At 37.3% G+C, this 17,052-nt stretch overlaps 1 protein-coding gene across 1 annotated transcript in view; it reads left to right on the top strand.

Moving 5' to 3' along the window:
• Window positions 1-16,772, top strand: part of PRTG (protogenin) — a 141,070-nt gene extending 124,298 nt beyond the window's left edge. The window contains exons 16-20 of the mRNA XM_037053944.1: window positions 5,424-5,606; window positions 6,961-7,081; window positions 8,370-8,532; window positions 11,246-11,350; window positions 11,827-16,772. Of these exons, the coding sequence (XP_036909839.1) occupies window positions 5,424-5,606; window positions 6,961-7,081; window positions 8,370-8,532; window positions 11,246-11,350; window positions 11,827-12,231 (977 nt within the window). The 3' untranslated portion in view covers window positions 12,232-16,772. The remainder of the gene's footprint in view (window positions 1-5,423; window positions 5,607-6,960; window positions 7,082-8,369; window positions 8,533-11,245; window positions 11,351-11,826) is intronic.
• The last annotated feature ends 280 nt before the right edge of the window (window positions 16,773-17,052 follow it).

The following is a 17,052-nucleotide window of genomic DNA, read 5'->3' as shown; positions in this document are numbered from 1 at the left end:
CACCAGAGCAGGGCAACTCAGTCACTGGGTTGTGATGCTGTATGTGGGGGCGGGATCAAAGAGGAGCAATGGCATCCCGTCTGCCGCCTCCCGCGGCGGCCCCCGCAGGTGCAGCAGCTGCCACCGTCACCGGGGCACTTGAGTTTCATCCCACAGCACGCAAGTGTGCCACCGCTGTCAGCCCTCCACCACTGGGTTCGCCCCCTGGGGCCTGCGTGGTCTCACTGTGAGCGAATGTGCGACTGCGGTCAGTCTGCCCCACACCCTATCTGGGTCCAGGCTACTTGTGCGCCTAGGTCTGGGATCCTTCCTGCCGGGCCCTGCTCCGCTGCTGGCTCTGCCCCTCTTACCATCCTGGTTGAGCGGTTTGTTGTTGTTGGACTTCCATATAATTCAATTTTCTGTTCTTTGGCTGTGTCTTTGTTCTCCAAACCTTTGTTGTATTCAAACTTGGTTGTGGGAGAAGGCACAGTGTTTTCACCTATTCCTCCATCTTGGCGGAAGTCAAAATAAAAAGAATTTTAATCACATGACCACATACTTCCTTCAGCTCTTCATTTGTATCTGCCTAAAAAGATAGTATTTTGTTTTAGTAAAGGTATAGGAAAAGATGGAGGTGAAAAAGAGGAAAAATACTAATATTTCTTCCCTATATATTTATTAGTCATCTTTACATATTGTGTTTATATATAATAAATTCACATATTTATTGCCAAGTGAAATAAGTTTTTTTCATTAGTTAAAACATGTTTAAAATGTTCCTGGTGACCATATGATATTCATGGCTAAAATTGTACATGCTAAAATGGTTGAGCAAAAATGTGATGTGAAAGTATGCTTGTGTGTAATTTAAAGGATCAGAAATTAGAGCCTTTACACTTGCTGATAGTACAGTAAATCAGCCTAAACTACTCAGTTATTTTAAAATCTAAAATGCACTGTGGGAAATTATGCTGTACTACAGCAGTTCCTGAACTCTGTTCTTCATAGCATGAGTTTCCTAAGATGGTAAAGATACATACCCGTCTTTTAAAAAAAGTTCCATAACTAAGTAAATTTGAGAAATGATGTTATTATCTCTCTTGTTAGAGTCACATTGGAAATTAAAGTCCTTTACTGAGGGAATCCATTTAATTCATCATTTGCCAAATAAATTAAACTACTAAAAGTAGGAACATGATTGGCTGATCAAATGAATTCTTATTGAATGATTAGTATGTGATAGGCTCTTCTCTAGACATTAACAATACCACAGTGAACAAAACAGTGTTCCTACCCCACCGGAGCTTACATCTCAGAAAACTCACAAATATAAAAATACTCAGGTAGTGTCATAAGTGCTGTAAAGAAAACTACAGTAAGGGGAAAAGACAAAGTGATGGAGATAGTAAGGTGAGTTCTTTTGGAAGAAGTGACATCGGAGCAGAGCCATGAAGTTATCTGAGAGAAGTGCAAAGGCCCTGAAACAGAAGTGTGCTTGGCATGTTAAAGGAACAACAAGAAGGCAAGGACAGCTAGAGTGGAGGGAAGAGCAGGCAGTGGGAAATGAAGGGGTTGGCAAGGGTGACAATCGTTGTAACCAAGGGCAGGTCTTACAGGGCAGAATCTGAGGACCACTGATTTTATTCAAAGAGTGAAGGAAGACATTGGAGACTGTTGATCAGATTTACAATATAAAAGGATTACTCTTCGCAACCGCTTGAAAAATTTATTATAAGAAGGTAAGAGTAGAAGTTAGAAACTATTTAATACTACTTAGTATCTGTGTGAGAATTAGTAGGGGTTCGGACAGGGGTGATAATGGAGAATGTAATGGGAAATGATTAAAACATAATTTGAAAGAACAGCTGACTAGATTTGCTGCAGAAGATATGTAAAAAACAGAATTGGTGGGGAAAATCAAAAGTTTGGTTTTGAACATGTTAAATTTGAGATGCCTTTTAGTAGAGGTTGAACAAGTGGAAGGATTAAGTAAATGGGACTAGTGGTATCACATAAAAGTCGTCACTGTAGATGAATGTAAGATTGTGGAACGGTGCTGTACTCTTGAAAGTAATACAAATACTATTGAATGCAAACTGTAATTGAAAACAAAATTTTTAAATAGAAAAAAGACCGTGGAACTGAAAAAAATCACTTAGAGAACATGGATGAAAGATAGAAAGGTCTGAGACATGATTCTGGAGTGAATGCTTCTTAGCCTTTGCTTTTACATTTTAAATGAACACTAGTTTGGTAACAAATAGCTTATATTTTAATGTAAGTTCAGTTAGCATTTACTGAGAACTGTCTTGCACAAGTCATTATGCTAGCTGTTCATTAATATTACACTGTTCAAACATGAAAGAAATTTTCTGTCTTCTAGAAAGGGGAGAGGAGAGGAGGTCAGAGGTAAGGCAGACTTACTTTCATTGAGTGCACACTTTTGTCAGGCACTTGGCAGTGGTAGGTTGTTTAGTTTTTATAATAATTACATGAGGTGGGAATTACTGCCCCCATGAGGAAAGTAAAGTTCAGTAACGTGCCCCAAGTCACAAATTACTTAGTTGGTAGTGTGCCAGCATTTAATGAACGTTGATACGACACTGAGCCTATTACACTGTCTGGTTTGTGAAACTCCTAGTCTAGCTAAAGATTCAGACACACATAAAAGGCAGTAGACTAAAATAATCATACCAAGATTGAGCCATTCTGCTGAGCAAATATATGGACAGTCAGTTCACTTTAATATTTGGAAACTGCTTTGAGTGTGCTCATAGGAGAACCAGAATCTTACAGTCCTTTCTTTGTCTAAGGAAGGGGAGCATAGGTGTACAAAAACACACTCAGCTCATCCACTTATAAAATTTAAATTAAATTAAAAGACTTTTAATTTCATGTAGTGATTAGTTTGCCTAGCACTTTTAAAAATTAAATGTAAAGTATTCTAAGATAAAATGGAAGCTCAATTTATTTGCTGAAATGTTCTTCCTCCTAGTTAATGGTAACATGTCACAATACATCTGTTTTTTTAATTCACCTGCCTAACAACACAGTAAGAATGGGAAGGCTTTTCCTGATTCTAAATAGGGGTAAGTTTGTTTATTTAGCAGCTGTGTGCTCAAGTAGCTCACACTCTCCTCAGGCCAAGTTGAAACCATAGAATATGAAAACAAGCTGTTTTTGGCTCCTCATATTGCCACTTGGTTCAGCTGCCTCACACCATGGAATCTGCAGAGGTAGCCTCTGAATCATGTCCTCAGCTCTAAGATCACGCTGCATTTCACTTGCATAATTAAATATACTCTTACAAGTGCATCACAATAGTCAGCTCTGGCCTAGAAGTGACTGCTAAAAGTTATCGTAAACTCTCTGAAGCTATTGTAAGGATCCTCTGAGTCAGGAAAAAGATGAAATCACCATAGTAAAGCTAAGTTGCCTGTGAATACCCATGCACAAATTCAGTCATAGAACAACTTGCTGGTTGAATTTCTATTACATCTGCTTTCTTAACATAAGAATTAATTCCTAAAGTGAGAGACCCTTTTGTAAGAAAAATTCTTCAGTACAGTGACAGAACAAGAGCATAAAGACTTCTCAAGAAATAGCAGTGCCCAAATAGAAATCCTTCTTAGCAGTCATATCAACAGAGAAAATATCTTTTGATACTAAGTGTCATATATAAATTCAAATGAAGATTATCTTTGGAGAGAAGTAGATGCTAGGCAGATTGGTGGTGGTAGTTTTGATAGTTAATCTTAGGTCTAAGTCTTTAGGACTCTGAGGTTTCTACATAACTTTGGCCTTTTCTTTTATTTACATTCAAGATATCTTAGATAATGATTAGGAAGGGTGAAAAATACTTTCCTACTTTCAAAACTAATTTTATGTCCTGGCTGGTGTGGCTCAGTGGATTGAGCACTGGCCTGCAAACTGAAAGGTTCGATTCCCAGTCAGGGCACATGCCTGGGTTGTAGGCCAGGTGCCCAGTGGGGGCCATGTAAGAGGAAACCACACACTGATGTTTCTCTGCCTCTTTCTCCCTCCCTTCCCCTCTCTCTAAAAATAAATAAATGAAATCTTAAAAAAGAGAGAGAGAGAGAGACTTGGTTTTTTAAAAAAATAAAAATTAAATTAAAAAACCTAATTGTGTTCTTTCTAATTTAAGAAGGTCAAGATTATCTACTTTACCATAAGTAGTTAAAACATTTCCAAAAGAAGAAAAAGACTCTTACATTGGATTTTTAAAATCTAATTATGATTGTTGAATCCGGATTCATTATACCATTCTCTCTCTACCTATGTTTGAACTATTTCATAGTAAAATGTTTTTAATGCTGTTTGTATCCACACCTATGTAAAGAGTAAAACATTATATACATATGAATATATAAAACTTTTTATAAATACATTATTTTATATATGTTTTAAAGATGTACACATACATACACACGAGGTCTGTCCGGGAAAAGTCCAGCCATTGATAATATAATGAGAATGGTCTGTATAACATTGGTGCAACCTGGCATCCAAAGAAAGTGGACTGGAATGCACATGTGTGAACAAGGACGACTTCACTGTACTAGTCAGTGGCGAGGTAGAAACCATTTAGTGAGCATGTGTACAGTGTGGCCATCACATTCAAAATCTGCATCACATTTTGCATTAAGCTTGAACATTCCTCTGTGGGAACTATTTGGATGGTTCAGAAGGCTGCAGCCATGGGCGCCTGGTGACTGGCAGCTTCATTATGACAGTGTGCCCGCTCATGCATCACGTCTTGTGCTTAGTATTTTGGCAAAACATCAAATCACCCAGGTAACTCAGCCCTGGTATAGCCCATATTTGGTGTCCTGTGACTTCTGGCTTTTCCAAAAAATTAAAATCACGTTTGAAAGAAAGAGATGTCAGAATCAATAAGATTCAGGAAAATATGATGGAGCAGCTGATAGCTATTGGGAAGAAGTGTGTGAGGTCCCAAGGTGCCTACTTTGAAGGCAAATGAGGCATCAGTGTCCTGTGTACTATCTTGTATCTTATATCATCCTCAAATGGGTCTCTTGCATATTACATGGCTGGATACTTCTGGACAGACCTTGTATATAACAAAACAAAAAGACATGCTGATCTTAAAAACTACTCCTAAGACAAAATCACAGGGAGTTATGTAGGGGAAGCAAAAACTCTAGGATAGACACATGCATGTAGTAAATATGTACTCACATGTGTGTGATACAGATACACATACAGATACACCAAATATTAATAATGGGAAATTGTTGTTGTATTTATGTTTAGCTTTACTTTTCCAGAATGTTTTAAATGAATGTGTTACTTTTATAATCAGCAAAATATTTTTTAAAACAAAGCACTATGATTGTGTGATTGAAAGAATGAGTAAAAGACAACATTTACTTAATTTGTCATTGATATATTTTTAAAAGGGGCAATCACCATGGCTTTGTTGGAAAACCTGGTGGCAGGAAATGTCTACATTGTCAAGATATCTGCATCCAATGAAGTGGGGGAAGGACCCTTTTCGAATTCTGTAGAGCTGGCAGTGCTTCCAAAGGAAAGTTCTGAATCAAATCAGAGGCCCAAGCGTTTAGATTCTGCAGATAGCAAAGGTCTGTATACTGTCACAGTCACTGATTTTTCTTAAGGGAAGATATATTTTTCAGCTGCTTGCACTTTATGTCCACTCCTACAATGGCCATATCCTGAAACCTGTACTCAATTCTTTGACTTGTTGTCAGTGAACTGCCTGGATCTTCTCTGCGCTCCTAGAAGAAGACAAATGTACCTCAGAATTAACTGCAGTTTTCAACTGTGTCCCAGTTATTTTTCTTCCCAGCTGTTCAGCCACCAAGACAGATGAGCCACACCACCTGGAACTATGGGAGTTGGCTTCCTGGGAGGTTCCATGGAAATAAACAGCAGTGGTGGCTGTGGTGTTCAAGCTCAGAAGAGCGTGTTTTCATTAAGAGTTTTCACCACAGAAAAACAGCCTTTCCAAAGAGAATGTTCTTTCTCTCAAGAAAAGCAGTTGGGGAAAATATGTTTAAAGAGCCACCTTCACTCCAGTCAGGGCAACTGTCCTGTTCAGAGGGAAAGTGGACCCGCTGTGGTGCAGGGTTAGACACCTCCCTTTCCTCCCATCTAGGGGAGTAGGCATCTGTGTGTGTGTGCGTCTGAGTGGGAGGCAACTTGAAATGGAGGAAATGCCAGATGAACTGAGTACAGAATTAAAGGCTCATAGCTCCTCCAAGGATAGTTACTCACTGATGTGTGTGTGTAAGTGAGAGAGAGGGAGAGAACATGAGTGATAAAGAAACACCCAGGGAAGGGGAGAGAGAAAGAACAGGGCAGTCAGATTTAAACACAGGAAGCAAGCAGTCACAGTAGCTTCCCTATCATCAGTGGAAAGAGAGAGCAAGGCTCATATCACACCTAAAAGACCTTGCTACTCAAAGTGTACAGGGACCAGCAGTGAACGTGCAGATTCATGGCCACCACTCCAGAACTAGTGAATCAGAATCTGCATTTTAACATATCCTCTAGTAAAGCACACATACATTAGAGTTTAGAACCGCTACTAAGTAAATGCCAGTATGTTCAGTGGAAAACTAATCTAATACAGCTCTACTCTAAGGTAACGTGACATGAAAGCTATCCTTTGGTCCATCAGGTAACAACTGTGCCTTGTGCCTGTTAGCGTTATAAGTTGTAAACCGATGTTCATCTTTGATATAGTAGTACAGTATCTAGTACTCATATTTAGAATCTTTACTATGGAGAGATAAACTGATTTTCCTGAGATCACTGATAAAAGCGTAATGTATCTTTTCTGCTCAGACACAGTGTCAAAAGTTTTCCTGTGAGAGGAAGGAAAAGTATAGAAAAGCAATTATCTGTCAGAAAATTATAAATGGAATCATGTGTATTTTTATTCATTCTGAGTAAATGTGTTTCCCCTTCTAGTTTATTCAGGATATTACCATCTGGACCAAAAATCAATGACTGGCATCGCTGTAGGTGTTGGCATAGCCTTGACCTGCATCCTCATCTGTGTTCTCATCTTGATATATCGAAGTAAAGCCAGGTAGGTGTGTTTCCCTTGCTACAGATGTTAAATGGTTAAAAACCACTTGCCTTACATTAACCACAAGAAGCAAATTGAAACCAAGTGCCGTTTAGAGTAATTGGGATTTTTCATTTTCAAATGTATTATTAGTTGAGTTCTTAAAGCTATAGAGATACTCACCTTGGAAGATTACTTTCTTGCCATTTGAAAAATTTACTGTGCCAATAAAATATTCTTAAATAAACCACCTACTTTCTTCATTTCTTTAGTATTTTAGGAAACACAAAGTAATCTGCAGTTTAGAAAAATGACACACTTATATATCCGATATATCTGCTGATTGAGAGGATTCCTGTCTGGAATATTTTCACATTTAAATAGCCTGAAATGCCTGAGTCACTGAGAACCCCTCCCCCCACCACCACTGTCCCACATCACCACAGATCATGTAGTTGGATATCTCCAGACATGGATTAAAACAAAGTAGGAACTGGAGATTTGATTGTCTATGAACTCTGTCAGGCAGTTGTATCTGTAGTTTGACTTCAGCTAAATTCTCAGCATTCAGTGAACTTGTCTATTTCTAACTTCCTATATATTTTGCTTTTGTTTTATTTTCTTCAGGTTCTTTTGTAAATTAAAAAGAAAAGCAAAGGTAAAAACATATTTTTAGGAAATGTGTATCACTTGATTCCCTCCATTTGCCTAGGTTGTTAAGAGTTTATATATTTGTTTGGTACTTGACTAAGAAAAGATACTATGTTAATGAAGAAGAGTTAGTGCTAACATCTTTTTGTATATTGAACTGGCTTAATTTTACTGTCAAGTTTCTCACTTTAAGAACTCCTCTATAAAGTCCTTATGCACAGTGTTTTAGTGATGCCTAAATCTTGCAGAAGTGCTACTGTAAATTTGCCATCATTAATTGGCAAGTAATATGTGGCATTAGTGGTGACAGTTTGCAGACCTGAAGGAGAACATGTAATTTTAAAATGATAATTTATGCATAAAGTATAAATAATCAACAGTAATAAAAATAATAGTTTGTCAACATTAGGTTTTTAGTAAGGGTTTGTAAAAATTATATATAAGCAGATATCGGGATAAAGAAATAAAGAAGCTTCCTTAAATCATACACATTTTCAGCAGTGAGTTGGAGTTAAAATCTAATACTTAGTTCTAAACATAAGTGAGAAGCGAACATTAAATAACTTTATTGTATACAAAGTTCTGATTATAGGCCAAACTTGGTACATTTGCCTATATCTACAATGAAACTAGATTTTCTTTTCTTTAAATATTTTAGGAAATCATCTTCCAAGACAGCACAGAATGGAACCCAACCATTATCTCGTACCAATGCCTCTGTAGCCAGTGGACATGAGGTAGGAAAGAACCTGGAAGAGGCTGTAGAAAGTGAAGACTCCTTAATGCCAATGATGATGCCCAACAGCTTCATTGATGCAAAGGTACTCCAAGCCATGAGACCGATTTGCTGCATAAATCCTTCCCTCCGTTCATCTTCATATATGTGTAAAATCTGCCTCCAACTAAATATGTCAAGTGTGTCAAATATCTATATTCTACTTAATGAAATGTGAAACAGTTTTACTCAAACCCTTCCTTATATAAAATAATTTGGGAAGAAGAAGATAGGAACATATAAAAGAATAAAATATGGAAAAGATAACCCTGGCTGGTTTGGCTAAGTGGATTGAGCACCAGCCTACAAACCAGAAGGTTGCTGGTTCAATTCCCAGTCAGGGCACATGCCTGGGTCGCAGGCCAGGTCCCTAGTTGAGGGTGTGCAAGAGTCAACTGATTGATGTATCTTTCTCTCCCTCCTTTTTTGCCTTCCTTCCCATCTCTCTAAAAATAATTAAATAAAATTAAAATTTTAAGATAAAAGAGATATAAAAAAGTAGCATAAATTCACTTATGCATAAATTCACTCCATGGGATTTTATGGAGCTATGCTGTTTCAAATGAAGATACCAGGGTTATTAGTATGCATTTAAAATAAATTGAATTGCTCTGTATTTATTGGGTGGACAATTTTTTCTTGTTCATTGTGTGCTTAGTTTGGTTGATTTTTTTTTTTAAACTGAATTGACCATCAGAAAACTCTAGGTATGGATGACATTTTTAAAACTGTGAAGGATCTTGCTAGGTGTCTCAAGATCCTTCCCTTTATTGCTAGAGAAAGTTGGATATAGTCAAAAAAGAATGTCATTGGGGGATGTTACTTCATGTTCCTTCCACTATTTGCAATAGTACAGTGATAAGCATTATGAACAGCAACTGAAAATTATTTTTAGCCACATTGCAACATTAGATAGTACACAGTATTATAATAGCTCTCATAACCAATGTTCTGTCAACCACATATCAGTAAACTACTGCCAAGCCTAGACCAGCCAATGACAGGTTTCTGTATGGCCATCACCTGAGCTAAAAATGTTTTTGAAATTTTTAAAAGATAGTTTGGAAAAAAAGATGAGGGGGAAAATGGACAGAGGCCATACATCGCCTGCAAAGCCCACAATATTTATTATGTGACCCTTTACAGAAAAGAAGTTTGCCAAATTGTGCTATGTTATTTTTCCCCCACTCTTCTTTAAAATTTAGAATAATGAAAATATATCAAAATATCGGGGGATTTTTATGTCGAATTTTTAAAAATATTTCATTAATTAGTTTTTTAGAGAGGGGGGAAAGGAAGAAGAAAGAGAGGGAGAGAAACATCAGTGCATAGTTGCCTCTCATGTGCTCCCCAACTGGGGACCAGGAATTGAACCAGCAACCCTTTGGTTACCCCACTGGGGACCAGGAATCGAACCAGCAACCCTTTGGCTTAGTGGATTGAGCAGACCAGCACTCAATCCACTGAGTCACACCACTGAGCCACACCAGCCAGGGCTAATACTGAATTTTATACAATTATATTTAACAGATGCAATCTACCTGTGTCTAGCACAATGCTGTATACCAGGGGTGTCAAACTCATTCTCACTGGGGCCACATCAGCCTTGTGGTTGCCTTCAGAGGGCCAAATGTAATTTCAACTCCTTAACAGTTAAGGAGTGGTTACATTTATACAGTCCTAAAATTATTTCAGCTCTCTGAAGACAACCTCAAGGCTAATGTGGCCCCAGTGAGAACGAGTTTGACACCCCTGCTATGTGCTATGTATATAACAAATAAATAATGAATTTATTTTTGATACTCCCGTTGTCTTCTTTTTAAAGATTTTATTTATTTTTTAGAAAGAGGGGAAGGGAGGGAGACAGAGAGGGAGAGAAACATTAATGTGTGAGAGAAACATTAATCAGTTGCCTCTCACATGTCCTCGACTGGGGACCTGGCCTGCAACCCAGGCCTGAGCCCTGACTGGGGATCCAACCAGACCCCTATCTCACTGAGCCACACCAGTCAGGGCTGTTGTCTTCTTTGTTTACAACTTAATGTAGCTTTTATTTGCTAGATAGATATAAGCCATTAAATTTATTTCACATCAATCTAAAACATTAGAACCTAAACCTTTCAAATAGGCATAAAAAGAACTAAAATACACTGTAGTTCTGTCATTGCTAACTAGAAACTAGACATGAGAAAGGATTACAGAGAAGCAGAGGAGGGTGGCAGACATGGAGAAAAAGTAGGGAATTTAATGTGAAGGGAGGCACAGCCAAGTGGGGAGGCCTGGAGTGAGGCCAAGAGGTAAGTCAGTTTGAAGGACACATACCTCCGTTCTCTTGGGTTAGCTTGGGAGTTGATCCCCCATCTGTTTCCATATGTGGGCCCATTTTTTTCTCAACTGTTCTTAAATTTTCCAAACATATGGAAAGATTAAAATAATAATGTAATGAATGCACAAATAATTGTCAGTATCATATTTCTATATTTCTATATACTTTTTGTTGTATCTTTTGCAAACAAGTTTTGGAATCATTATATTTCACTCCAAATACTTTATTTAGGATATACATCTCTCTTACAGATAAACTTACTACATCTTTTTGATTACTAAAAACTACCCTGAATTTGTTGTATGCTGCTTGTGTAAAAAAGGAAATAGTAATAATATGATCATTTTCTTTTATCCTAACATTTAAACATTTTGTGCACTACTTGTGATAAACTGAAATATATAATATTTACATTCCCCCCTTCTTTCTCCAGGGAGGAACTGACCTGATAATTAATAGCTATGGTCCTGTGATTAAAAACAACTCCAAAAAAAAATGGCATTTTTTCCAAGATTCTAAGAAGACAAAAGTTGAGCAGGTAATCCACCTACATGAGAAAAACCTTTGGCAACCCATGGTATATGAGATAGTAATTAGAAAGAGAAGAAAATTAAATGAATACTTTAGTTTTCATGTTCTTTCTGTGTGTTCTTTTATTAATTTGGGGCAGGACTTCATGGAAAGCCATGGAGAGAAATCACTGAAGTGACAATTGGAATAGTAATTAGAACTGGGGTTTTCAGTGGGGAGTGGTGGGCAATGGAGAAAGGGATGGGGCAGGAGCATGCATCTAACCCACTGAAGATGCCTTTGATACCTCACTTACCCCTGTAATTCTGATGTGCTCCCGGTCCTTGGTGGGGAACCGCTGACCTAGGCAGTCTCTCTATGATGATGACCCTTCTTCACCCATGTACTTGGACAGTTTGCTATCTCAGAATATGTTAAGCCAGATTGATTTTTTTTCAGGAGCATTTGTCATCATTCATGATGTTTTATGTATTTTTTGCCTAGCCTCAAAGAAGATTTACTCAATCGGTCTGCTTTTACCAGCCAGGCACAACTGTGCTAATTAGTGATGAAGACTCCCCCAGCTCCCCAGGTCAGACAGCCAGCTTCCCAAGACCCTTTGGTGTTGCAGCTGATACTGAGCATTCAGCCAATAGTGAAGGCAGCCACGAGACCGGGGATTCTGGAAGGTTCTCCCATGAGTCCAATGATGAGATACACCTGTCTTCGGTTATAAGTACCACACCCCTTACTTCCAGTTCCTTCCCTGGCAGTGATTCAGGTGGAGATCCCTTGAAGAGGAAGTGTCAAGACCCTGCAGTGCCGTCAGATGCTGAGCAAACTTCCTCTTCCATCCTGCAGCCACCATCTGCCATGCTAAGCTTTGATAAAAATGATTTCCCAATCTAGACAGTCATGTTCAGGTATTTTTACCTTTAATTCTGTTCGAAGGACAATGAACAGGGAGCCGATGCCTTTTGTGAAATCTTGATGTCTTATTGGGTATTTCAGCTTTTTTGAATGTGTTTTCTTTTATTTTTAAACTCATATTTTGAATGTTTCATTGTCAGCAATGTGAAAAGACAGTCAAGATATTTGACTGGACTATAAAAATATATCACTGGAGCAAAGGGAAGACTTTTGGAAGCCCCTTTGCTAACTATCTACCTCAGTTTGCCAGATGGCAAACTTAGAAGACAACTTTGTTACCTCGTTTGTTGTGATAGTTCTCAGCTACATAACCAATGATACTTCCTAGTAGTATTTTGTTTTTATTGCTCTATGTGTAATGTGTGTGATCAAAGGAGTCATATAGGTAGATGAGTAAGAGTGTTTATCTGAAGCTCTGATTTTTTAAAAAAAAAACATGATTCTACATGATTTGTATATCTAACACCTCTCACTGTGAGGATTGTCAGACCACTAAGAAGAGGAAAAGTGGGACTGTTGATTTTAGTGAATGACCAGGACAAAAAAAAAGTTTCTCTTGAGAAAAGAACTGTTTGGTAGCATACAGAGAATACTATTGCTTCCAGGGCCTTTATGTTTTGGGCATTAGAGTCTGAATGCTTTGTCTGCTGTATCCCAAACCTAACCTGCCTAGAGCTGTGCCTTTTCTGTCTTCCTCTTTGCCTGACAGCTGGCCAAAGGCTGCACTGTCTAGTTTGCAAAGTGTCCTCAATTTCCAGAGTTAGTAGCAAAACTCCATGCAGAAAACAGATTTTTGAAGAGAATGGGTTAGGGTTTTTGTTTTTTAAAAAAATCCCTGCTTGGCTTAAAAGGGTAAAGGAATTTCATGAAATAAGTGCAACGATAGACAGTAAAATGAACCTGAGATTAGCATGGTAACAGTGCCTTCCATTATATATTATGAAATTTTTTGCCTTATATCTTTTTAATATTCATGAAGTTGTTCAGGACAAGAATACTACAGAAAGTTGCCTTAAGACTGTCTTGGATCTTATCAGTAACTGTTTTGATGTACAAAATCTTTTCAGAGTGTTTGGTTTGTTATCCCGCAGGTTTTGTTTAGGGATTAGTATTCAGAACTTTACCACTTTACTTGCATTTTCATGACTTCTTATGAGAATTTGGTACTTTTATTTAATCTTCCTTCAGTGTCAATGCTGTGAATGAGGAATGCTAACTCCAGGAGTGAGTTAATCCTCTTGCTGGTTTGAAATCAGCAAACTGTTTACTAAGCCACATAGAACAGGCCTTCTCTTGGTCATGAGACAGTTACCTACTAGGTGCCCAGCAGTGGGAGAGGATACAGAATCACAATACATGGTGTGGAAGGGGGAGGCCCATACCCTTTAAAACATATTTTTTCAAATTATCTGGAAATGACTTCTGAGCCCCACTTTAGAAGGAATTTTAAGGTTTCCCTGTGAAACCTTTGGTTTATGTTGAATGATGTTCTTAAAATCAAACAAATATTATTGGAGAATAGTCCTACCTCTAGCATCTTCTATCCCAATGTTTGATGATAGATTTTTTAATTGTTTTTTTTAATCTGTAGTCTTGTGCCAAACTGGATGTGTTCAGAAGCAGACCAACATTAAGTGCCAGCAACCACGTCTGAACTAAATTCAAAGTCCCCGTTTAGCTACTATCTAAGTATGGGCTTCATGACAAAAAAAAAACTTAAAAAGCAGAGCTTTAGGTGAACGATCTGAGGCAAGGAAAAATGCTGCTTCTGCCTTTATAGCTCCTGTTTTATACTACCTCCTTTTAAAGTTATTCTAGTGTTATTTTTTTTCCTGTACTCAGGGAACATTTTATTACTTTTAAGCTGCCTCATGGAAGCATGGGGAAATTGACAGGGTATGGCGCTTTTTGGTTTGTAAGTAGAAGTATGTGGGGCCTACTTATCGTAGTATCTAAAATTAAGGAGTACAAGAGTTCATTTTATTTCTTAAACTTTCATTGAAAGGCAAAAAAATACCTACAGCTGAAACATCATCCATCATGATTATGGAAGATGTGTTTAGAACTGTATGAATTAAAATCATTTTGAAAGCCTAGAGAGATGAGCTGAAGTCCTTGAGAAAAGTGTTCTGTTTGTTTGGTTTTGATGAGTAGGCCCATAGTTATTGTAGACCTTTAGGCTATAACTATTTGCTAATTATTTACCAGTGCATTTCTTACTTTTTCACCTTTTGTCTTGTTTCTATACAGATTTTTTTCATAATAATCATTTTACCAAAGAATTTTCAGTAGAAAGTAAAATTTGACTATAATTTTTCCCAATTGAATTAACTAGAAACCTCTATAGGTAATGAAGCTTACACAAGTAGTTACTAACTCACAGTAATAGGACCCAAAATAATAGGGTTTATATTGATTGCTATAGTTAAATAGACTAGTAATTTTAACTACCTTATTGTTACCAAAGCATTTAAAATAAGTTCTTTACCAGTAGAAAGTTCCAAAGAATTTCAAGTGTGATTTTTTTCTTCCGCAAGTAAATCTTCAACTAAACAGTATTAAAGTATTTTTAAATTGTTGAAACTACTTGTTGGAGAGAAAAAAAGTCTTTTCACCAAAGATAAATATTTTGGTCTCATTGAATAAGGTATTTAGTATACTGCAAAGACTTCTTTTCACTTGGCCAAAGCTAGCTTCTCTGAAGCCTTAAATATAAAATTGTAACTAAAATGTGAAGGTTCTCACTTCTCTCTCATAGTGGTGTTACTTCATGGTGTTTCTTTCCAAAGGGGCTAATATGCAAATGGTAACTATTTTCTTTTCCAAAGACGTATTTGCTGTAAGTACTGATGCATGCATGTCATTTTATGCCAAATATTACAAGATACTGCTCATCAGTATTTTCATACCAAAGACCATTAAAATATATAGATTAGCCTGTAAGTAAGTGAAGATGAGCAGATTTTAAATAAATTTATTTAGAGGCTGATAGGGTTAGCTTTAGTAGCAAAATATATCAAAGGGCTAAGTTTACATAATTAAAAGCAATACAATTATATTGGTATTTATCAGTGTCTTTATTCAAGTACTTTTTATCAGCAAATTTAAAAACCAAAGATATTTAAGGTTACCTCCGCATATAAGCAAACTTAGTTGTACATTAAATTGTTGTTTCTTGTTTTTATGTCAAACAAACATGTCTCTCCAGAACCCAGACTTTTTACAAATAGCACACATGGGGACTTTCCATTAAATCTGCCAATTCAGCCACAGGATGTTTTTGCCAAATGATGTAATCTTTTTCTAAGCACCTTAAGTATGAGATATCAACAGGAATATCAGCAGGCTTTTCCATTGCAGAGATTATGATGGCAGTCCCTGAACTAACTAGCCTGCACAGTCTTCCTCCTGCTTAAAGCGTAGCCTACTTAGTTCAGAAGGCTTAAGGCATTCCCTTGAACAGTAGGGATGTTCTCGTCTCTGGAGAGCACTGGGACATAACAGGCAAACAAATCACATCACTGTTCGAGTAGAATATACTTTGGTAGATGTGCTCTTTAAAGTTGTCCAAAAATTGAAATATTTTAATTACATCAAGAGAGCCTGGTATCTGAAATTTTAGTGGAACCTTGGGTGAAACAAAATTTTTTATGAAATCTGAAGTTTTGTATTTTGATTAGCCTAAATATAAGGATACAATTTTATCTATTAAGTGGCTTTAAAAAATTAGCTTTGGCACACCAGGGAAATTAGATCTTCAGTGAAATGTCTTTTATTTGCCTTCCTGTCAAACAAGAGCAGTGTCAACATTGGGAACAATGACAGCGATTTGCATTCGCATGTCTTGGCTTTGTTAAGGACTTCTGCCAGAAACTTGCTCATGTTGATGACTCAGGATCGTTGTTCAAGTCCATGTGGAGACACCTTTAGAAACAATTTAGAATGTCACAAAAAAAGCAGAATTAAAAGCTTTTTTTTTTAATGCAAGAATATCCAGATGTGGCTCCACTTCAGCAGTGTCTGTAGTGATTTACATGTTTATATTTCATTGAATGTAAATTTTGAATACTGAATGTAAAATCAGAGTTCCAGCTGTATTGAAAGAGTCATGATCTTTCTAAGTCTAAACGTGTGTTTGTAGACTGTTTCTGACAGTTTGCCATGGGTCTCTGGTCAAGTTTCTTTGGTTTAATTAATAGTCAAAATAATTTTTATGGGCTGTGAGCACAGAGTAGAGGGTTCTGGAGAGAGAGCACCATATACAACCAGTTGTCTGTGAATTTTATTGGTGTTTAAAACATATACATAGAATTCTGCATGTAATTGGTTTATGCTCAGGATATAAGATCACAGGTTAATGCAATTTGTATGTTTGCAGGCTTTACTCTTCTCAGGCCTTTGAAGGTGTTTAACATGACAGTCTAGAATTTTTACCTGACAGATACTCTATTATCTTATTATTGCTGCTGTAATAAATTACTACAAACTTAGTAGCCTTGAAATGACACACATTTATTATCTTCCAGTTCTCTATTTTTTTAAATTGCTTTTAGAGCAAGAGGCGGGCAGAGTGATGGGGGGAAGAGAGAGAGACATGGAGACATCGATTTGTTGTTCTACTTATTTATGCATTCAGTGGCTACTCCTTGTATGTGCCCTGACTTGGCATCAAACCCTCTACCTTGGCATTGAGGGTTTTGCAGTCTCCTGTCTGACAATCTGACACAGGTCTCACTGGGACAAAATCAAGGACCCCTCCCTCCATCCTCAATGCCAGCAATGTGGCATCTTTCTGATCCT

The sequence above is a fragment of the Sturnira hondurensis genome, unplaced genomic scaffold (assembly GCF_014824575.4).
Source record: "Sturnira hondurensis isolate 20B ecotype Veracruz unplaced genomic scaffold, ASM1482457v3 Scaffold0008196, whole genome shotgun sequence".
Taxonomy (NCBI): Eukaryota; Metazoa; Chordata; class Mammalia; order Chiroptera; family Phyllostomidae; genus Sturnira; species Sturnira hondurensis.
This window is presented reverse-complemented; position numbering and strand designations above follow the sequence as displayed.